This window comes from Brachionichthys hirsutus, chromosome 12 (assembly GCF_040956055.1).
Source record: "Brachionichthys hirsutus isolate HB-005 chromosome 12, CSIRO-AGI_Bhir_v1, whole genome shotgun sequence".
In the NCBI taxonomy this organism is placed as follows: Eukaryota; Metazoa; Chordata; class Actinopteri; order Lophiiformes; family Brachionichthyidae; genus Brachionichthys; species Brachionichthys hirsutus.
The window spans coordinates 140,501-161,973 of record NC_090908.1 but is presented as its reverse complement, the minus strand read 5'-3'; the positions used below and the strand labels follow the sequence as shown (position 1 = coordinate 161,973).

At 46.3% G+C, this 21,473-nt stretch overlaps 4 protein-coding genes across 4 annotated transcripts in view; 2 read left to right on the top strand and 2 right to left on the bottom strand.

The window, feature by feature from the left end:
• Positions 1-1,697: 1,697 nt before the first annotated feature.
• abcb11a (ATP-binding cassette, sub-family B (MDR/TAP), member 11a) lies at positions 1,698-9,441 on the bottom strand. Its single transcript, XM_068746436.1, is given in 25 exon segments — positions 1,698-1,898; positions 1,993-2,139; positions 2,402-2,494; positions 2,922-3,014; positions 3,099-3,296; positions 3,382-3,523; positions 3,610-3,833; positions 3,914-3,933; positions 3,936-4,302; positions 4,426-4,514; positions 4,577-4,735; positions 5,742-5,909; positions 6,000-6,060; positions 6,063-6,176; positions 6,257-6,454; positions 6,494-6,619; positions 6,691-6,801; positions 6,873-6,918; positions 6,920-6,972; positions 7,052-7,208; positions 7,313-7,456; positions 7,489-7,650; positions 7,729-7,831; positions 9,139-9,165; positions 9,342-9,441. Coding segments are annotated over 25 exon segments (3,303 nt in total).
• Positions 9,442-11,556: 2,115 nt separating this feature from the next.
• On the top strand, positions 11,557-14,764 carry dhrs9 (dehydrogenase/reductase (SDR family) member 9). The gene is made up of 5 exons (XM_068746100.1): positions 11,557-11,617; positions 12,144-12,460; positions 12,540-12,798; positions 12,870-13,033; positions 13,660-14,764. The coding sequence occupies exons 2-5, from the start codon at positions 12,148-12,150 to the stop codon at positions 13,884-13,886; spliced, it is 963 nt and encodes a 320-aa protein (XP_068602201.1). The 5' UTR covers positions 11,557-11,617; positions 12,144-12,147; the 3' UTR covers positions 13,887-14,764.
• rdh1 (retinol dehydrogenase 1) lies at positions 14,468-19,140 on the top strand. The gene is made up of 6 exons (XM_068746435.1): positions 14,468-14,491; positions 15,784-15,843; positions 15,930-16,260; positions 17,753-18,011; positions 18,679-18,842; positions 18,911-19,140. Exons 1-6 carry the CDS (start codon positions 14,468-14,470, stop codon positions 19,138-19,140), a joined length of 1,068 nt encoding a protein of 355 aa, XP_068602536.1.
• A 789-nt stretch (positions 19,141-19,929) lies between these two features.
• lrp2a (low density lipoprotein receptor-related protein 2a) overlaps positions 19,930-21,473 on the bottom strand; it is a 48,708-nt gene continuing 47,164 nt past the window's right edge. Inside the window, 6 exon segments of the mRNA XM_068746778.1 lie at positions 19,930-20,049; positions 20,099-20,185; positions 20,261-20,371; positions 20,766-20,858; positions 21,024-21,129; positions 21,283-21,400. Of these exon segments, the coding sequence (XP_068602879.1) occupies positions 19,930-20,049; positions 20,099-20,185; positions 20,261-20,371; positions 20,766-20,858; positions 21,024-21,129; positions 21,283-21,400 (635 nt within the window).

Sequence of the window (21,473 nt, the reverse complement as noted above, 5' to 3'; positions counted from 1 at the left end):
TCCGCGGTTTGCATAAAAGAGGCGGGGACTGAACACCGGAAGTGTGTGTATTTTTCTTCCGTTTAAAAATCAACACGATAAACAATATTCTACAAATCTAATTATGTATGTTATGTCGTAACATTAATATCAACATACCTCCATTTTGATTTTATTATTTGTCTCTAAACATTAAAATCCATCAGCGTTGTGTCTTTATTTTCAAACGTAGGTCAAATTACCCGGATGATCCTGATCAAGAATTATTTCCACCACCTTGTGGTGATTCTGTGGAAGTTCAAGTGGGCGCAAACTACCTAACGTCGAATTCAAAATACAGTACTGTACTTACATTTACCGTTGACTTAAAGCAGAATAAAAAACCGTACCAATGATATAGTTATTAATATTTTATTTTATTTTATAAATATTTTATCTTTCTCTCTCTTCGATTTTACCCAGCTCTGATTCAACTTTTCAATATACTGCATCTTGCACAATTGCTCATGATCACACAACTTACTCCAAACAGTCATAAAAATTAAGGAATGCTGATTTTAAGGGTTAGGGTTAGGGTTCCTTGCGGTTTCCATCTTCTATGCATGCCAGTTGGACATTGTTTTCCATTTTAGTTACAGCATTGTCCAATTTCTCTGTACCTTTGCTGAGAATGCGAAGGTTAATGAGGCTGGAGGGAAATGTGGTCACTTTGTCTTTGAGTTTGTACAATATCTAATTGTATAATTATGCAGCCCCTGCAGGGAATACCACAATATTCTCAACTTCATCGCCACTGGGGAGACTCAAAATATTTGTTCTGCTTGCTCGTCCTTCAGATTCCCTTTCACTTAAAATATTGGCAACAAGATTATATGGGTGTCTGTCAGGCAGAATAGTTTAGTCTTATTATCAAATAGCTTTGTGATTTTTCACAATATTTTGTATAGTTAAAGAAACTTGTGTTTACCTTTTGATTAATGGCCAAACACATGTTGCAGAAGGTAATAGGCTTAGCTGGTTCATTACATACAAAGGAATCAAATAACGTTTAGACTTTGATAAACAAGAACCAAATATTTTTATTTTATCATGCTAAGCATTAAAATGCATTTATGTGTTTATTGCCATGATATGCATCATTCTGGCGAATTCTTCTCGAAATCGTTGGGCAAAAGGCGAGGTCGAAAACCAGGCAAAGGTTCACGAACGAGACCATGGCTACGGCGTGAGAAAAAAGGCTGGAACGTGACTGAGCTTCAACGAACTGGCCGAGGACTGAAGGCGGAGGGAGGGATAAGAAGGGAATGAGGAACAGGTGTGACAGCAAGAGGGAAAGACCCTGTATTTATAGTAGTGGTGTTAAAATACGAGTACTGCAAACTATTCTTATCTTGACCGGGGTTGCTGTGTCTATTTACACCATAAATACATCCATTCTTTCTGCATGCTGGTTCTTCATAACATGCAGTCCAATACAAATACGGCCAAATGAATTTAAACATAAAATACTCCTAAATATAATAAATATTTATTGTCCATGTGATTATTCAATAAAAGCCTAATTACGGTACTTAAGCTGACGTTTTGAAACAAGAAACAATTTCTAATCAATGCCATATGTAAAATGAAATCGGTGCTTATATGTACAACTACCTCAATACATTTCTCATTGTAACAGATGATAATGTATTGATTCCGATGTGTGCAGAATTAGCACATTAGCTGATGGGCGCACCAGTTGTGACAAGTTTATAATAAGCCCCTTTCTTGTCCATGAGGCTGTCACGTGTTCCTTGCTCTGTGACCGCTCCGTGTGACATCACAGCTATGATGTCAGCTGTCTGGATGGTGGCTAGCCGGTGAGCGATGACGATGCAGGTTCGTCCTTTTCTCGCCTCATCCAGAGCGGACTGGACGGTCTGCAGGAAAACAGCCATTCGTGATGTTGTAAGGATGCTGTGAGATGATGCTCATGGGAAGGACTACAAAGCTGAATGTGTATTCATGTTTGACCTTTTCGCTCTCTGTGTCCAGAGCAGAGGTCGCTTCATCCAGCAGCAGGATCTTGGGATTTCTGACAACGGCCCGGGCGATGGCAATGCGCTGTTTTTGCCCTCTTGACAACTGGGAGCCCTGGGCCCCAACTTGAGTCTCATATTTCTGAAAGTGTTCAAATGTATTGAGTAAAACAAAACAGAAGTGTTCTATTTGATTTAAAAATCTAACAAAGGCAAACTGATGCAAGGCGCAAGTTGCCTGTATATTTCATATGAGAGTTAATAAATACTCTGCAGGCCACACCTTCCCGACCGTGTTCTTTGTTAATGAATACAATGCATTAAGTGTAATATTAATAATCACAACAAAGCTACAAAGACTGTCCTCGAGTCCTACATGAATCAGCAGAAGTGTTTCTCCTCACATCTGGTAGCGTCATCACAAAGTCATGAAGGTACGCTTTCTTAGCCGACTCCACGACCTCCTCCATGCTGCCTCTGCGGGAGTTATCTCCGGACTGTATGTTCTCTGCTATGCTGCAGTCAAACAGCGCTGCCTCTGCGGGAGTTATCTCCGTCCTGTATGTTCTCTGCTACGCTGCAGTCAAACAGCGCTGCCTCTGCGGGAGTTATCTCCGGACCGTATGTTCTCTGCTACGCTGCAGTCAAACAGCACTGCCTCTGCGGGAGTTATCTCCGTCCTGTATGTTCTCTGCTATGCTGCAGTCAAACAGCGCTGCCTCTGCGGGAGTTATCTCCGGACTGTATGTTCTCTGCTACGCTGCAGTCAAACAGCGCTGCCTCTGCGGGAGTTATCTCCGTCCTGTATGTTCTCTGCTATGCTGCAGTCAAACAGCGCTGCCTCTGCGGGAGTTATCTCCGGACTGTATGTTCTCTGCTATGCTGCAGTCAAACAGCGCTGCCTCTGCGGGAGTTATCTCCGGCCTGTATGTTCTCTGCTATGCTGCAGTCAAACAGCACCGGCTCCTGGGAAACGAAAGGCACGTTGACTGAATGAGATGAGCGGCTGTCAATCAGCTGAAACAGCAGAAGGCATGATTAAACAGAGCCTTTGGAGCTTGTGCATGCATCACTAAAATGGATGTGTATTATTCCGCATACCACTTGACCATCATCAGGGTCATAGAACCTTTCCAGGAGCTGAATGCTGGTGCTTTTCCCACAGCCGCTGCTCCCGACAAATGCCAGCGTCTGGCCAGGCTTCACAGACACAACCAGGTCATTCAACACCTGGACGTCTGGGCGAGTTGGATAGGTGAACTTGCAGTTGAGGAACTCTATTGCACCTCTGAAGTTATCCTAAAGAGGTATGCCATTAAATATTTGGAAATAAAATCATGTTTAACCGATGTAATGCATGATTCATCTTAAATGTTCCACAAACCCATTTATTTCCATCTGTGTGGCTCATGCTGATTTCAGGAACACGGTCCAATACTTTGAAAAATTGTGCAGCAGCAATTTTGGCTTTGGCGTAGTCTGGAGTGAAGGAGGACGCTCTGCCCAGCGCTACAGCTGAGATGACTCTGAAAGAACACACAAAACACTTTTCATTTTAAGATCTGAGAAAGGCAGGATTTCATTTGAACTGAAAGGAAATAGTGTCACCAACCTGAAAACAAACATGTGTTGTAAGCCTTCGGTGTCCACCAGATACCCTCCATATGTAAATGAAGCAGCGCACTGGGCAAAAGCAAAAGACACCCCGTAGATAATGGCTCTCTTTTAGGCAGATTCATACGGGAGCTCAAGTTTCTGCTCATAGGCTTCCACAAATGAGCTTTCTTTGGCCAAGCCTGCAATCGTCCTGATATTTGCAAGAGCTTCACTGGAGACCTGTTGGAGAACATTTGGACCTCAAACTGGGGCTGTTGGTTTTATACCATCGCCGTTGGTCTGTGCCTTGCGGAGCTTACCTGAGCTGCAGCTTCCATTGCATTTTGGCTTGGAACACCCCAGACAGCCCGATCAGAGGCAGGAAGCACATAATGACCAGAGTCAACTTCCAGCTGAAGTAGAAAGCGATGATAAACGATGCTCCAATGCTGGTCAGCGAGTTAACAATCATGCCAATCTGAGCTCCGGTTGCCTGTGGGACACACAGCAGCCATAAAGCCTGAGCTCTTTGTGTGTCCATTTGAAATATGGATCATCAATTGGCATCAGTCGCCAATCGCGTGGTCAGAGTTCCAGGGCTGTGTCTGGCGTCGTCAAAGCAGCCGATCTCTTGTCTCAACATGGCTTTGAAGCCCGCCTTCCTCAGACGGCGAGTCAGCAGCTCTCCAGATTTAGCAAACGTATATCCCTGAAACGTTTGATCACAGTCAAACTGCAGGTGAATTTGGGATTACGCCGTGTTAAGCAAACAAACAGACACAAACTCTCAAACTTTCATTGTCTTAGTATTTTTGTGAATTGGAATCCAAACCTGCAAAAACTGGGAGAAGAAACTTGCCGCAGCCACAATGCAAAAGAGAACACATATACCATTAATCTGCTCCCTCTGTTTGTCCACGTCTGCAAATACATACACAATAGTTACACTTCAACAGACTCCATACGAGCAGTGCACGTGAAGCCTGCGACCCTCACCCCAAGGATTTGGCTGAACAGGACCGCGTAGATGGGGTCGATGGAGCCGTTCACTGCAGCTCCCAGAGAGCCCAGCAGCACGTAGCGCCATTCTGGCCGGTTGTACTTGAGGATCCGTGCTACTGGAGCGGGCTCAACCCGGAGGGCTGCCTGTCAAAGAACGTGCATTGCAGTTACTGTTTTCCTCAGGATCGTTGGTCGGGTGAGGGTGAGGGTGAGGGTGAGGGTGAGGGTTAGCATTAGGGTTAGGGTGCCTACGTTTTCCTGGGTTAGGGTGAGGGTGAGGGTGAGGGTGAGGGTTAGCATTAGGGTTAGGGTGCCTACGTTTTCCTGGGTTAGGGTGAGGGTGAGGGTGAGGGTTAGCATTAGGGTTAGGGTGCCTACGTTTTCCTGGGTTAGGGTGAGGGTTAGCGTTAGGGTGAGGGTGAGGGTGAGGGTGAGGGTTAGCGTTAGGGTGAGGGTGAGGGTGAGGGTGAGGGTGAGCATTAGGGTTAGGGTGCCTACGTTTTCCTGGGTTAGGGTGAGGGTTAGCGTTAGGGTGAGGGTGAGGGTTAGCATTAGGGTGAGGGTGAGGGTTAGCATTAGGGTTAGGGTGCCTACGTTTTCCTGAGTTAGGGTGAGGGTTAGCGTTAGGGTGAGGGTGAGGGTGAGGGTGAGGGTGAGCATTAGGGTTAGGGTGCCTACGTTTTCCTGAGTGATCTTGAGGCTGCCTGACAGTGTCTCTGAAATGGCAGTCCAACAGAGCTCCTGCTGGAGACATATATAAATCATACCATTATTTTATTCTGATGGAAGGATGACAAACTCTTCTTTTCTATTTTGATAATTAGATTAAAACAAAATCACTTTAAAATGTTTTTCTACCTGTTACTGGATCCGCAGCTGAAACTCCTTAATTTTGGATTCCAATCTTCAATATCTTCACTAATAACATCTAGAAGGGAAAAAAAGCCTTAATACAAATATTTAAGCATCTGTCGCTCCTTTAAAGATATGAAAAGGACCTTAAAAAAACCAAACACTCCAGTACAACCAGCATTCACTTTTGTTAATTGGGTTAAACGAGCCTTCCTGTTTACATAAAACTAAACTTAAACTAAATCCATCATTTTCACAACAAGCATGGAGATTTGTCATTGCAATGACGACGACCTTTCGTAGTGTCAGACGTTCCTTGGTTCTGCAGGGAGGCCAGAGTGAAGAAGACGCCTCGCCTCTCCAGTAGCTCGCTGTGTGTTCCCTTCTCCACAGCCTGGCCATTCGCAAAACCAATGACGACATCAGCATTTCTGATTGTGGAAAGACGGTGGTCCTGCCCATCTGCACCTATTGTAGATACTTAAATGATGATGCATTGCTCAAAGGAGCAGTCAAATGGAATTCAGATATCGTCTACAGGTGGAGGCTGGCGCACCTTATCTAGGGCTTCCTGCACAACAGCCTCGCTCTCATTGTCTAAGGCAGATGTGGCCCCCTGTCCAGCAGCAGTATCTTTGGGTTTCGGATCAGAGCACGAGCTATTGCTATCCTCTGCTTCTGCCCTCCGCTCATCTGTCCTCCACCTTCTCCCACCAGAGTGTCAAATGTCTGATGGATAAATGAAAAATAACGTGAATAACTGAACGGTTTCATGTGCAGCAATTATTCTGTTAAGGAAGAAAACATACCTGCGGCAGATCCATAATGAAATGATAGGCATTAGCCTCTTTTGTTGCCTTGACGATGTCGTCAAGGCAATGACGAGGTCGGCCAAAACGGATGTTTTCTGCCATTGTTGTGGCAAAGAGCACCGGCTCCTGCTCAACAATGAGAGAACGAAGCCACTGGATGTTTAAAGCAGCAACGTCGTGGCCGTCCAAAGTCACCTGCGCAGCACAATGTGACATCACAAGCCTTGTTATTACCATTCCCTCCTTTGGGTCGTAGAACCTCTGGATTAGCCGCATTGTGGTGCTCTTTCCAGACCCGCTCGGACCTACGAAAGCCGTGCTTTCTCCTGATTTGACCTGCATGCTCAGATCATTTAAGATCTGCAAAACGTGGGCTTGATTTTTGAGAACTGCTCAGTGACAACAAAAGAATGCTCTTTGAAGAAATGTACCTTGACTTCAGGTCGGGATGGGTAGAAAAATGTGACATTGCGAAACTCAATGTCTCCCTTTACTGTTTCTAATTTATAACCTTCATCTGAGAAGCAGTCAATTTCTGGTTCCTGTGAAAATAACACTTCAGAACTTTACTATTCATTGTGTGAGAACGTCTCGAGTTGCATCTTGACATTACCCGGTCAATTGTCTCAAAAATTGTCTTTGCTGCAGCACGACCAGAGGCATGGCGACGCCTGGCCCAGGTTCATAGCCGCCATGAGTACCCCGAAGAACACCTGAAAGCAACACCAAAAGGAGACTGTAGTTCAAATGATTATATTACATTAGAAGTAGAATGCATTTGATTTAACGTACTTGAATGAGACTACCGGGAGACAGCTCCTTGGTGTCGATGACCAGTTTAGATCCGTACCAGAGGAAGATGATGCACCACAGATACCCTTGGAAAACGCCTACGATGGAGCCCTTCTTCACACCCCAAGCCTGAGCCTCTGCAAGGTTTCTGTCATATCTGGTGATGCCGTTTACATTGATTGATTTCAAATCATGGGTAACTCATCATCAAACGTAAAGCAAGCTAGCATCTCGCGGTCTTCCCAAAGATCAAAAAGAGACCTTTCAGCTTCTTTTTCTTCCCCACTGAAGGCGGCCACCGTTCGAATGGACGAGAGGACTTCGTCAGCCACAGCTCCTGCCTTAGCGTAGGCCTGCAACTCTCGTCCTGTCAGCCTGGCCACACCCACAGGCCTTGATGCGATGCTACGCACAGGAGCGGTGTGTGTTTACCCAACGCTCCAGCAGCTACTCCAATCAGCGGACTCACTGCTATGACCACCAGAGTCAGCTTCCAACCGCCGATGAATCCAACCAGGAAGCCAAACACAAATGTGGAGATCCTCTCGATGAAAATAGACACCTGGTCAGCAATGGCGTTATTGATCTTGTTGATATCACTGCAAAGGAACACAGACAGTGTTCAGTGTGAAGCGTTCTCCAGCCATGCACCGATGACAGCCTGATCAGCAGCTCACTCTGAGATCCTTGTGTTCAGTTCACCAACAGAGTTGCAGTCGAACCTTCCCATCTCCATTCGCATGACCTCTCTGAAATAAGTCTTTCTACCCAGAAAGCTATCTACGGTATGAAGAATCAGAGAGGGACACGTTTATATCTCTGAGTCTTCAATGTCGTGCTGCGTGAAACTGTAACAAGTATTCCTGAAGGTCTCACCATCTGCATGGTCCAAGGTCAACATGATCATCCAAGCGAAACATCACCCCATTCCCCGTGTCAGGCGACTTCACAAGGCTGCTGAGGCCGGATCAAAACAGAAGTCTACAGTTTGAACTTTGATTTAAATTCTCCTCTACCTGCTCGCTGCTCTCCCTGCAGAGCACAATGTCATCTGCAAACATCACATTCCAAGGAGCTTCCTGTCTCACCTCATCTGTTAGTCTATCCATCACCATGGCAACCAAAAAGGGGCTCAGAGCTGATCCCTGGTGCATCCCACCTCTACACTAAACTCCCCTGTTGCTCCTACTGCACACTTCACTGCTGTCCTACAACTGTCCAACATGTCCTGAACTACTCTGACATACTTCTCTGCTACCCCAGACTTCCTCATGCAGTACTACAGTACCTCATGCAGTACTACAGGTCCTCTCTGGACACCCTGTCCGAGGCTTTCTCTAGATCTACAAAGACACAATGCAGCTCCTTCTGACCTCCCATGTACTTCTCCATTGCTAGCCTCAACGCTAACATCCTTCCCGTCTCTGTCTCCCTGTCTGTCCAGCCTGTACAGATCCTTCTCTCCGTCTTTACTATCTAACCTTCATACAGGTCATCATGTGACCTCTGTTTCACCTTTGTCACCTCTCCCTGTACTCTTGTTTACTCTCTTCTGTCCTCTCAATGTCCCACTTCTTCTTAGCGAACCTCTTTTCCTGTTTACACTTCTGCACTTCCTGGTCCCACCACCAGGTCTCCTTATCTCCTTTCCTTCCAGAAGACACCCAGTCCTCTCCAGTACAACTGCACACAAAGTGAGGTATTAGGTTTCTCTCCCTTTTTACCTTCTTTGGAAGACCCCCAGTGTTACCTGTTGATTGTTTCATCTCACCTCTGAGAGAGATAAAGATGACTTTACATGGGGAAATGGAGAAGTGAAGCATATGACATTGTTCAAGCGAATGTAAAGAAGTCAACAGAGAGAAAGGTAAAATAAGTTATGATGGAAAAACAAAGAGCTCAGTGTTGTATCCTGGTGATCATGTCCTTGTTCCAAGACTGACAGCCAAAAGAAAACTTTGTAGCCACTGGGGAGGGACTATGCACATTGTGGCTCGCCGGGTTGGAGAAAACATCCCCGTCTGCGGTGTTAAACCTGAGCTGGGACAAGGAATGTCAAGAATCCTGCATCGTAACCTGCTGCTTACCATCGGACGTCCAGCCAAAAGGCGTGCCTAAACAGAAAACACATGACAGAGACGACAAAGGACTCCACAAGCAAGGAAGAGGATGAGGATGAGGATGAACGTGGCTACTATTACAATCCAGCGGCCGTCGTCAAGGAGCACTTTGAGGATGTGGACAGTGACCACGAGTGACCAGAGTCAAGCACTGACAAGTCAAAGGTCACCGACAAGCTTGTGAAAACAATGCAGGTCCAGAGGGTTCATGGTTGTGGGGTCCGGGTCCAGAGGGTTCATGGTTGTGGGGTCCTGGTCCAGAGGGTTCATGGTTGTGGGGTCCTGGTCCAGAGGGTTCATGGTTGTGGGGTCCTGGTCCAGAGGGTTCATGGTTGGTGGGGTCCGGGTCCAGAGGGTTCATGGTTGTGGGGTCCTGGTCCAGAGGGTTCATGGTTGTGGGGTCCTGGTCCAGAGGGTTCATGGTTGTGGGGTCCTGGTCCAGAGGGTTCATGGTTGGTGGGGTCCGGGTCCAGAGGGTTCATGGTTGTGGGGTCCTGGTCCAGAGGGTTCATGGTTGTGGGGTCCTGGTCCAGAGGGTTCATGGTTGGTGGGGTCCGGGTCCAGAGGGTTCATGGTTGTGGGGTCCTGGTCCAGAGGGTTCATGGTTGTGGGGTCCTGGTCCAGAGGGTTCATGGTTGTGGGGTCCGGGTCCAGAGGGTTCATGGTTGGTGGGGTCCTGGTCCAGAGGGTTCATGGTTGTGGGGTCCGGGTCCAGAGGGTTCATGGTTGGTGGGGTCCGGGTCCAGAGGGTTCATGGTTGTGGGGTCCTGGTCCAGAGGGTTCATGGTTGGTGGGGTCCGGGTCCAGAGGGTTCATGGTTGTGGGGTCCGGGTCCAGAGGGTTCATGGTTGTGGGGTCCGGGTCCAGAGGGTTCATGGTTGTGGGGTCCGGGTCCAGAGGGTTCATGGTTGTGGGGTCCTGGTCCAGAGGGTTCATGGTTGTGGGGTCCTGGTCCAGAGGGTTCATGGTTGTGGGGTCCTGGTCCAGAGGGTTCATGGTTGGTGGGGTCCGGGTCCAGAGGGTTCATGGTTGTGGGGTCCTGGTCCAGAGGGTTCATGGTTGTGGGGTCCTGGTCCAGAGGGTTCATGGTTGTGGGGTCCGGGTCCAGAGGGTTCATGGTTGGTGGGGTCCTGGTCCAGAGGGTTCATGGTTGTGGGGTCCGGGTCCAGAGGGTTCATGGTTGGTGGGGTCCGGGTCCAGAGGGTTCATGGTTGTGGGGTCCTGGTCCAGAGGGTTCATGGTTGTGGGGTCCTGGTCCAGAGGGTTCATGGTTGTGGGGTCCTGGTCCAGAGGGTTCATGGTTGGTGGGGTCCGGGTCCAGAGGGTTCATGGTTGTGGGGTCCTGGTCCAGAGGGTTCATGGTTGTGGGGTCCTGGTCCAGAGGGTTCATGGTTGTGGGGTCCGGGTCCAGAGGGTTCATGGTTGTGGGGTCCGGGTCCAGAGGGTTCATGGTTGTGGGGTCCTGGTCCAGAGGGTTCATGGTTGTGGGGTCCTGGTCCAGACGGTTCATGGTTGTGGGGTCCGGGTCCAGAGGGTTCATGGTTGGTGGGGTCCGGGTCCAGAAGTTTCATGGTTGTGGGGTCCGGGTCCAGAGGGTTCATGGTTGTGGGGTCCGGGTCCAGAGGGATCATGGTTGGTGGGGTCCGGGTCCAGAGGGTTCATGGTTGGTGGGGTCCGGGTCCAGAGGGTTCATGGTTGTGGGGTCCGGGTCCAGAGGGTTCATGGTTGTGGGGTCCGGGTCTAGAGGTTCATGGTTGGTGGGGTCCGGGTCCAGAGGGTTCATGGTTGTGGGGTCCGGGTCCAGAGGGTTCATGGTTGGTGGGGTCCGGGTCCAGAGGGTTCATGGTTGTGGGGTCCTGGTCCAGAGGGTTCATGGTTGTGGGGTCTGGGTCCAGAGGGTTCATGGTTGTGGGGTCTGGGTCCAGAGGGTTCATGGTTGTGGGGTCCGGGTCCAGAGGGTTCATGGTTGTGGGGTCCGGGTCCAGAGGGTTCATGGTTGGTGGGGTCCGGGTCCAGAGGGTTCATGGTTGGAAAGCGGGTTTTCACAAAACCCGCTTTCTGGCCCAGGTTCTCTCCAAGTCCAAGAACATAGGCCAATTGGCATCTGGCAATCTGACGTTGGTGTAATACAATATGTCGCCAGCAGATGGTGCGTTCTCCACCAGGTTAGAGTATTCCAGTTAAAAGGCAGACCAACAGGTGAATTCTGGAATTCCAGGCCACCTTGTTTGACTGTAAAGGAAACCGGATCCCTTTTGGCTCAACAACCAAAGAAGGTGTTGCTTGAAGCGAGTCAGCCCCTCTGTGACTAGTTTATTCACGGTGAGTCTGTTGCACGCTTCACCTGAGATCAGTGGACCGTCAGGATCGGCAGGTGCGGTTTGTATCAGTTGAGTCGGAATCCTGTCAGGAATCAAGGTGTGGAACGACGCAGCGCTTTCCATTGGTAAGCTCGTTCTTTCTTAACATGATAGATTCTAAGTTGCCGAACACTGACTGTATATCTGTAAATATATCTGTATGTACCGGTAATCATTTCAGTGGACCAGTTCATATATTGATCAAATACAAAATCAAACAAATAAAAACATTGTTTAAAGGTGACATGAATGAAGCCTTTAACATTTTGCAGATAACAGGAATAAGAATGATTTCAAATTCAAATGATTGATGCATCGAGTTGAGTTTAGAGTTTAGAGAACTCCTCAGGTGAGACTGAAAGCATTCCTGCGCTCTTTAGCTGCAGGCGAAGGCTCGTCAGCTCCTTTTACCTCAACCCAGTTGTCACTCATTGATGTTGAAGACATGGCCTCGTCACCGTAACGAAATAAGATCAGTATCTCCCGGAGTAGAATATCAGGTTCCGTAACAGAGCTCAGCTATGAAGACCGAGCCACGAATAATGGGAACGTGAACTTCTTACGTATTTATGTGAGTTGACATTCACTGATGTGGTTTGTTCTTTGCCTTAGCAAAATGTTCCTGTATCTCCTCGTCCTGGTGGCTCTCTGGTTCTGCTATCGCTGGTACAAGGAACGCAAACGAGTATCCAACGAGGACGATAAATACGTCTACATCACTGGCTGTGACACTGGCTTCGGGAATCTCCTGGCGAGGCACCTGGACCAGCTGGGCTACCGGGTGATCGCAGGGTGCTACACTGAGAAAGGTGAGGTTGAGCTGAAGAAGGCCACCTCAGACAGACTGACGACTGTCCACCTGGATGTCTCTGACTCCATCAGTGTTAGGAAAGCAACGTCTCTCATCCAGACTCTGGTGGGACAGAAGGGTGAGTGGCGCTGCCTATTATGGCTTTGGTGCTCATGTCAGTGTAATGAAAGGCATCTGCTCTACTCTGGTGTCTCCAGGTGTGTGGGCTGTTGTGAACAATGCCGGAATCTCTTTACCTTCCTCTCCCGTTGACTGGCTCACCTTTGAGGATTACAAGCCTATGCTCGCTGTCAACCTGTGTGGCGTAATTGACGTAACGCTGAACATCCTGCCTCTCATCAAGATGGCCAGAGGCAGAGTTGTAAACATTTCTAGCGTCTTTGGGCGAATCAGCCCTTTTGGAGGGCCTTACTGCGTGTCCAAGTACGGCGTGGAGGCCTTCAATGACAGCCTGCGGTGAGACAAGGTTCAACCAAACACTTCTGTCGCCTCCACATCATCTCGACTCACTGTTCATTGCCTTTCAGAATAAACATGTTACCGTATGGAGTCAAGGTGGCGTGCGTTGAGCCGGGCTTCTTCAAAACCAACGTGACTGACTTTGATGCCACCAAGAGTAATCTGACCAAGCTCTGGGACAGACTGCCTCAGGACGTGAAGGGTGCCTACGGGGAGGATTACCTCGATACGTGTGCGTCTAATATTCAGAGCAGTTCTCTATGCAGTTTGTACATCCTCCTGTAGGTCTGTTTATATTTTAGGTGTTTATTTAGTATTTATTCACGTTTGCTGAAGAGGAAAAAGCCTTCTCTCAGTCAGTCAATAGCAAGTGATGGATGTAGTATTTGAACTTCTTTATGGTGAGCCTGAGCCCATGTTTTTCTTTTGTCCACAAGATGGCGCCATAACATCTACGTTTGATTACTTTTGATGGAATCAAGGCCCAGATGAACATTCGAGAACACTTTTTTTTGTTTATTAAATAGCAGTAATAATAATAATAATAATAACAGCCAATCAGAATGACTGTAGCAAATATAAAGCCGGTTAAGATGCACGTATATTTTTGTCTGTGTGTTGCTACAAGGATAATCTGGATAAGTAACATGGGGATTCTAATGTGTATCCGTGAGAGGCGAGACAGGGGATATTTACAATAGCACTTTAGAAATGAGATAAAAGTACACTCACTAATTATTGCACGTTCACAAATCATTTTGCAAATGGCCAAATTTGTTTTTATTGGGGTAGTCATGCTCATAATAATTTGGGAAGTGCTGAATTAACCATAACTATGCAATCATTGTTGTCTTGCAGTCCTTAAACACCTCAATCGACAGATGCAGTTATTGACGGACGGGGATCTGATGAAGGTGATCGACTGTATGGAGCATGCCATCGGTGCCGTTCATCCTCGTACTCGGTACTCTGCCGGATGGGATGCAAAGTTCTTGTGGTTGCCTCTGTCGTATATGCCAACTTGGATCTTTGATTCATTTTTCTGGAAAATTATTCCCAAATTTAAAATATCAGAACATCAGTAATTGTAGAGAAACCCTTGGCCCCTCCCATCAGGGCTCGCCACAGCAACTCAATCTTCTAGTCGATTGCGTGCTTAATTGTGACAAAAACCCAAGCATACCTTTTGTAATAGTAAAAGGTGCTTGAATGGACTTCAGATATGATCACGCCTGTCCTATTGGTTCTAAGGTCTAATGTAACATATCAGGCCCCAGACAGAAGTCCTTGCATATCTCACATCAGCATATTGATCTTTGCCACTGTGACACACCTCTAAAACCTATATGGTGTATTCTTCATGTACTTGGGTATATGTAGAAGTATTTCTTTTTAAGGCTTTTCAGGCGTTAAAATATTTGTCCTTCATAATGAAATGCAGAGAACAGTTTTCCGTGGGTCAGGAAACCTTTGGCCTAAAGTGTTGTTTCCAGAGGTAGAATTGAGGTGAAAGGGGGCTTCAGTTATCTGAAACGGGCCTGTAGTCTTACGTAACCGTTAGCCTTGCTGTTACAGCCGCTGTGGACCTTGACTCTTCAGAAACTCGCCACCGGTTTAACTTACAGCCTCCACTACTCACTGAGAGGATTGTCACCGTGTGCATTAAATGGAAACGAGCAACCCCGCTATGGTATGTTTGAATTATCATGTAAAAATGCTGTAATATAGAAGTTAACCCTTTCATTTTCTACTTGACGTTCAACATTTTTGAAAAATGTTACAACAGAAATAAAGATTTGTTATGTCCTGCAATGAAACTCTAAGGTTGAATTTTCGAATTTCCAAATATTTCATGAGTGCCCCTTAAAGGGTTAAAGTCCAATGCAGCAGGAGTACCGGAGGAACATTTCCTCAAGATGTTGTGCTTTTCACTTTATTTTGCTCCAACTCTGAAACATGTTGAAAGCGATGTATCTCTCTAAAGTTTGCTAGGGTTAGGGGTTAAGGCCCGGGGGCCATATATGGCCCTTTGGCCTTTTTAATCCGGCCCGGCGAACTTGTCCAAATTATATAATTAAATACAATTTTATTATAATTAAGCCTCATTCATTTTACCTTTTACCTGTAAAAGGCCAAATCCTTTCATGTAATGCTTTTACATGTCATTTATATTCGTTCACACAAACACTCCATCCATCAGTTCTTGGCCCCGCCCCTCTGTCAAATCTTAGAACCCATTGTGACCCGCGAGTCAAAAAGTTTGCCAACATCTGGGATAGGGGTTAGGGCAGACATGGGCAAACTAAGGCCCGCGGGCCATATACGGCCCGTTGGGCTATTTAATCCGGCCCACCGAACTGGTCCAAATTATATCATTAAATTACATTTTATTAGAATTAAACCTCATTCATTTGACCTTTTCCCTGTAATTTGTACAATGAGACTTGCACATTCATGCTTTGCTACCTGTAAAAGGCCAAATCCGTTCATGTACTGGCTTTTACATGTTATTTATATCCGTCTCTGGCCTGGCCCCTCTACCAAATTTTAGAACCCATTGTGGCCCGCGAGTCAAAGCGTTTGCCTGGGTTAGGGTTAGGGTTAGGGGTTAGGGTCACATTTAATGGTGGATCTAGCTTTCATTAATGGAATACGGACAAAACAATGTCCTCATGTGGAATTGAAAAGGTTAAATGAACCAACCAGGGCCTCTGAAATACAATTAGCTGTGTGCCCCTGTTCAAGTAATTTGATCCATGTGTTTTTTTAATGTATTTATCACACATTTATTCAAGTTTGAATTGAGTTACCTAATTTTCTTTCTGATGGTCTTATTATTAGAAACCATCAGAACAATCCTGTTGAAATCCTCTGTGTGGCTCTGGGAAGTCTGGCAGTAGTTAATTACGGGCAGCCCTGTGGGCGGGGCTGTGGGCGGGGCTGCATGCAAAGCCTGTCAATCTTTACTGTTTAAATGTGAAGTGTGATCTGAGTTTTTCCACTCAGGTAACAACTGATGATCACATGTTACGGTTAGTGGAGGTATGTTGGTTTCTCTTTATTAACCTTTTAATGTTTTACCATCTGCTGTATTTTGAGAATAAAAAGCCGTGTGCTGCATGTTTTAGGTATTCCTGTCACATCCGGTCTTAAGCTGTGCTTTCCTCGTGGCCGCTCTCGTTACCGTCTGCTGGTACGTCAGAGATTCCCTCAGCGTTGATGGCTTCAGCCGGAAGCACGTGTTCATCACCGGCTGCGACAGCGGCTTTGGGAACCTGCTGGCCAGGAGGCTGGACGGGATAGGCTTCGCTGTCACAGCTGCGTGCCTCACAGAGAAAGGTGCAGCGGATCTGGAGGCGGCGTCCTCCCCCAGACTGAAGAGCCTCCTGCTGGATGTTGCAGACAGCTCAAGCATCAGGAGGGCGGTGCAGTTAGTGAGCAAAGAGGTCGGAGAGCGAGGTGAGCTGAGCTGGGTGAACCCAGAGAGGGCGCCGGTCAGAGCGAGGCACCGGAGGAGACCCAGAGAGGGCGCCGGTCAGAGCGAGGCACCGGAGTAGACCCAGAGAGGGCGCCGGTCAGAGCGAGGCACCGGAGGAGACCCAGAGAGGGCGCCGGTCAGAGCGAGGCACCGGAGGAGACCCAGAGAGGGCGCCGGTCAGAGCGAGGCACCGGAGGAGACCCAGAGAGGGCGCCGGTCAGAGCGAGGCACCGGAGTAGACCCAGAGAGGGCGCCGGTCAGAGCGAGGCACCGGAGGAGATAAAGAACCCATCCTCCTCCTCAGTTTTTAATGAGAAGGGTAAACATACATTGCACTTTTTAACTCGTTTACATTTGAAGAATGTAAACGTGATCGACATATTGATTAAGAGATTGCCCCTTTCTGCTTTGGAGGAATATTGTAAGCATCTGATTTTGTGAAATTCCCTTTGGCTGGATTGAACAGAGGATGTCACCAATCCACACATGGAGTACTCAGTCTCTTTAGTTGTAGCAGTAAAAGCCATTTTTTACTTCTCCTATCGGAAGAAGTAAAAAAGACAGGAAAAGAGACAGAATCCAGGAAGCAGGCGGGGTCGAAACACGGGAGAGCAATCTGGAATGCTGGAAAGTAGGAATCATCACTGACAATCTGGCCGGGGTGTGGTTTCGGAGTTGAGTATATGTAGAGTCCGGGCTGATGACAGATGTGTTGCAGGTAATGGCAGGAGGCAGGAGCACAGGTGACGGGAATGAACTGATTGCAGGAGGTGGGAAGACAGGGGGGGTTAGTGGGGGAAGGACGCAGGCCCGCCTCAAGGTGTGACAGTTCTGCAACAAACACCAACGCATTTGAACATTATATGCAAATATGTGGCAACGATACTTCAATAAGTTGAAATGGACACTTCTTTGATGAAAGACTAAATAAGAAATGAAAAAAATCTGTGATTCCACCTTCTTAATGAATCTTTAATACTTTCCCTACATCAGTAGTAGTATGTTGTAAATCTCCTAAATAAAATAAGTAATTTGAAACTGTTATCTTGGTCTAATCAGACTCTAGTACACTAACTGTAACATCAATGGTTTGTATTGGTCAATAATTTCATTAGTAATCATTATTTGCAGGCTGAACGTAACTTCAAAGAGTTAAAAAAACAACAACTCTCAGAATTGAGAGAGAAATATGTGGAAATATAACAGAAGGTAGCTCCAGCTGTCAATCTGGTTGGATGTGATGTATGGAATTTACAACATGGGTTGGGATCCTATCAGTGAATCCATCCATGGTAGTAAATATACAGCGTATGTAGTAAATATACATACTAGTACAAGCATTTGAAGACAAACATACAGTACGTGAAGTTCCCGTAGAATCAAGGAGATGAAGGACATTTCAATCCTTTCATTGGCCCCCCAGTGGACAGTGAGGGTGGTGCGCTGATCTCACGTGGCCCCTTCACTCTGCAGGTCTGTGGGGGCTGGTGAATAATGCTGGCAGGGCCGTGCCCATCGGGCCACCAGAATGGATGCAGCTGGAGGATTTCAAAAAGGTCCTGGATGTGAATCTCATGGGGGTCGTTGAGGTGACGCTTCAGTTTCTGCCGCTGCTGAAACATGCCCAGGGCAGGGTGGTAAATGTGGCCAGCATCCTGGGCAGACTGTCTCTCATTGGGGGAGGATACTGCCCATCCAAATACGGAGTGGAAGCCTTCTCCGACTCGCTCAGGTAGCAGGAAGGCGACACATTTACCTGTTGAGATGAGTTCATTTACACCTGGTTATTGTTTCCCCAAACACACAGATCAAATGTTAAATGTCACGTTGCTCAGCGAACATCGCCTTGGTTTTAATGCCCTCAGTTAACTGTACAGATCTGAGTAAAGCTACAGACATGGAAACGTAGAAATACTCACTTCTAAAAGTGAATAATAATGTTAAATATTATTGATGTTATTGTATAATATATTCAATACGATTACCGGCATTTTTATTGTCAAGGTGGCGAGAATGTTGATTACTTTACGTTCTGTTAGTGAGGTAGATGAATCTTTGGACTTCTCTCAATTCCTCCACAAGAAGTCCCGCCTTCACCTGTTAGCAGAATTATGCTTAATCTACTGGATAAAAGATCAGATTGATGATGATGATGATGCCTTAATAATCTGTTACCTTTTTTGTGTTTTATTTTTCCAATGAAAAATCAATGACTAGACTAGAAAGTATAGCATTCAAATAAGTGCATTGGAGCAAATTATGTTTTATTTATTCATTTATTTGATAGGGACGCATCTAACAAATGTAAATGAGCAGAAATGCTAATTTACATCTGCAGTCTCTTAGACGTTCAGATGAATTAGAGCTCCGGCTAAAGGACAACCACTTCTTGTGTCCAGAGGGAACATGCAACCCTTCGGCATCAAAGTAAGCATCATTGAACCCGGTTTCTTCAAGACGGCTGTGACCCAGATAGATCTGATAGAAGCTGACCTGAAGAGGCTGTGGAGCCGCCTCCCTCCAAACATCAAAGACTCCTATGGACCGACATACCTTAATGACTGTGAGAGAGGTGCTGCTAACTTTTCAGGAAGTGTTGGATTCATATTTAATGCATCATTCCCCCCTCAGATCTGAAGTGTCAGCGCTTGTCCTTGGGCATCCTGTGCAGTCCAGACATTTCTCGTGTGACTGGGTGCATGGAGCACGCTCTGACGGCTCGCTTCCCCCGCACCCGCTACAGCGTAGGATGGGATGCCAAGCTTCTTTGGATTCCTTTGTCCTACCTCCCCTCATTTGTGTCAGACTTTATTGTCAGTGTGCTTCTTCCTACATTTAAAGATAAAACTCCTGTGAAATAGTGACAGATATTTGCTGCATCTGTGTTGTGTGAGTGCATAAGAAGTGATAAGTCGTTTTGAAGATTACGGTTTTAAAAAGCATCCAGGCTGTGTTACAAAATAGGACATTTATTCATTTGTGTCTCAGCAGCAGCAGCAATTTAAACCAAATGGTTTGTTGTGGATGATCACAGATATGAGTTTTTATTCTCCCTCGTTATGATTCAAAATAGATCAAGAATGTATAAAATGACAATAAAATAAAAACTGCATCCTCCGGTCATTTGCTGCTCTTCCAGCTAATCAACTATGTGAATTAATTTCATGCAACAAACACAGGCATGTTCAAGTATTCTTCCCAACGATTTTGGCCATAGTTTCAACATCATTTCTGTAAAACTAATGGAGTGAGTGTTTATACTGGAACACAATATAATGGTGTTAGTTTAGTGGAGTCCTCTTGCGTTAATCTTCCCGCCCTGAGATGCGCTATACAAACGAGTATATCTTCACTTTCCATCCTGTATATTCAGAATGCAGCTCACGTTTATTACTGTAGCTCTTATTGTTCAAATTTACAAATATACAACTTATTAACATTTCTATCAGCAGCTTCAGTGCAACATATTCACATTGTATCCCAGAATCAAGAAAACATGAACACAAGAATTGGTGTGAAGGCATCGCCACAGCAGACGCTTCTTCATTCTATAGGAATGTATTTCCCTACTAAAAACACAGGCTGCATAAAAAAATAGATTCTGTGCGAAGCGTGTTTGTCTTGTTTGATTGCCCTCAGTGAAAGAGCTGCTACACGTCGCTGTCCTCTTTCACCAGGTTGGCTGTGTCTTTGAAAGTGTCTTCGGTTGGTGAGAAGGTGGGACGATCCGTCCTCTGAGGTTTGGATGGCAGCTCGCTGCCTCCAGCAGGCTGTAGAATAACAGATGGTAAACAAGCTGCTTTTACATTTATAAATAACTGTTTAACGATTTACCTCTGAATAAGACGGCTTTTCAAAGGTGGTGCTGGGCTTTGATTTTCGTTTGAAGAGGCTCCACTTTGACTCCTACAAACAAGCAAAGCCTGTGAGGTGGCATCAAACTTGGCAGACGTGGTTTTCTAATGTACACAGGAGACTCACCTGTACAGGTGCGGTGCTGACAGAAGATGTGCTCACCAGGCCCTGGCCACCGTGATAAACCGGGTTCACAAAGTTATTCTCTAACTGCTCACTGCTCACATTGACAGCAACCTGTTAAACAGGGAACGCCGTTAGGAGTGCTGCAGACTATGTGGGAGTCAGAAAGTCAAGAACGGGCAGGCTTTTAGACCGTCAAGTACCGGTAAAAATGGAAAATGTGCTTAACATGAAAAAATAGGAGTTCCCAGGTTTACAGTTTATTATAGGGGAAGCTGACTTTGATTCAGAGCACTGGAATCAATATTTGTTTTGTGTGCGTTCTGCACTTCATGACTTACCGCTTAGTGATCTAATTTAATGTCTAATAGAAACTATTTTAACTTCTCAATCTACATCAATAATCGGTATGATGTTTTAACTGGTAGCAGAAAAGGAAAGATGTCAAGTCTAGAATATTCTCTGGAACTGCAAGTCTACACAAGTTATGTTACACAAGTACCGGTACCTGTGTTGCATGAATGACAGCAGGATCAGCAGCTGTGGCATACGATGGGTTCTCAAATGTTATTGCCTGCCTTCCAACGTCCAAATGATCATCCTGTGGGGATATAACAACAATGTGAGAGAACTGCTTTCCAACCGAAATGACACCACTGATTGTTTCTCATTCAAGGAACACTGAAGTTAGAAATCAGCACCACATAGAGAGGGAGGGATGCTGATGACACAGAAAAACTGTAACAAGAATTCCTGAAGGTCTCACCATCTGCATGGCTGTGTCAATGCGTGATGGTCCAAGGTCAACATGATCATCCAAGCGAAACATCACCCCATTCCCCGTGTCAGGCGACTTTACAAGGCTGCTGAGGCTGGATCAAAACAGAAGTCTACAGTTTGAACTTTGATTTAAATTCTCCTCTACCTGCTCGCTGCTCTCCCTGCAGAGCACAATGTCATCTGAAACATCACATTCCAAGGACTGATGTGGACTTTTGGGTGGTTTTCATTGGTAAACGAGATACCTGGGTAGTTTGGGCATCGAGGGGATGAAAGCTCCTGTTCGTTTGTAGTTGAGGAAAGCCCCGGCAGCCAAAGCCCCAATAATCAGGATGATAATGACTGCCAGGAAAACAGCCACAGCTAAGGAAATGGTGTCAAATATTTAGTTATTAGTCACAGTGACACTGACTAGTCCGTTACCGTATGGTTAAGT

Bases quoted from the DNA above. Each gene is read 5' to 3' on its own strand.
- dhrs9 (XM_068746100.1), top strand. From the start codon at position 12,148: ATGTTCCTGTATCTCCTCGTCCTGGTGGCTCTCTGGTTCTGCTATCGC. The intron at 12,799-12,869 runs GTGAGACAAGGT...ATTGCCTTTCAG, and splicing joins GCCTTCAATGACAGCCTGCG to AATAAACATGTTACCGTATG. The intron at 13,034-13,659 runs GTGCGTCTAATA...GTTGTCTTGCAG, and splicing joins GGAGGATTACCTCGATACGT to TCCTTAAACACCTCAATCGA.
- rdh1 (XM_068746435.1), top strand. From the start codon at position 14,468: ATGGAAACGAGCAACCCCGCTATG. The intron at 16,261-17,752 runs GTGAGCTGAGCT...TTCACTCTGCAG, and splicing joins CAAAGAGGTCGGAGAGCGAG to GTCTGTGGGGGCTGGTGAAT. The intron at 18,843-18,910 runs GTGAGAGAGGTG...TTCCCCCCTCAG, and splicing joins ACCGACATACCTTAATGACT to ATCTGAAGTGTCAGCGCTTG.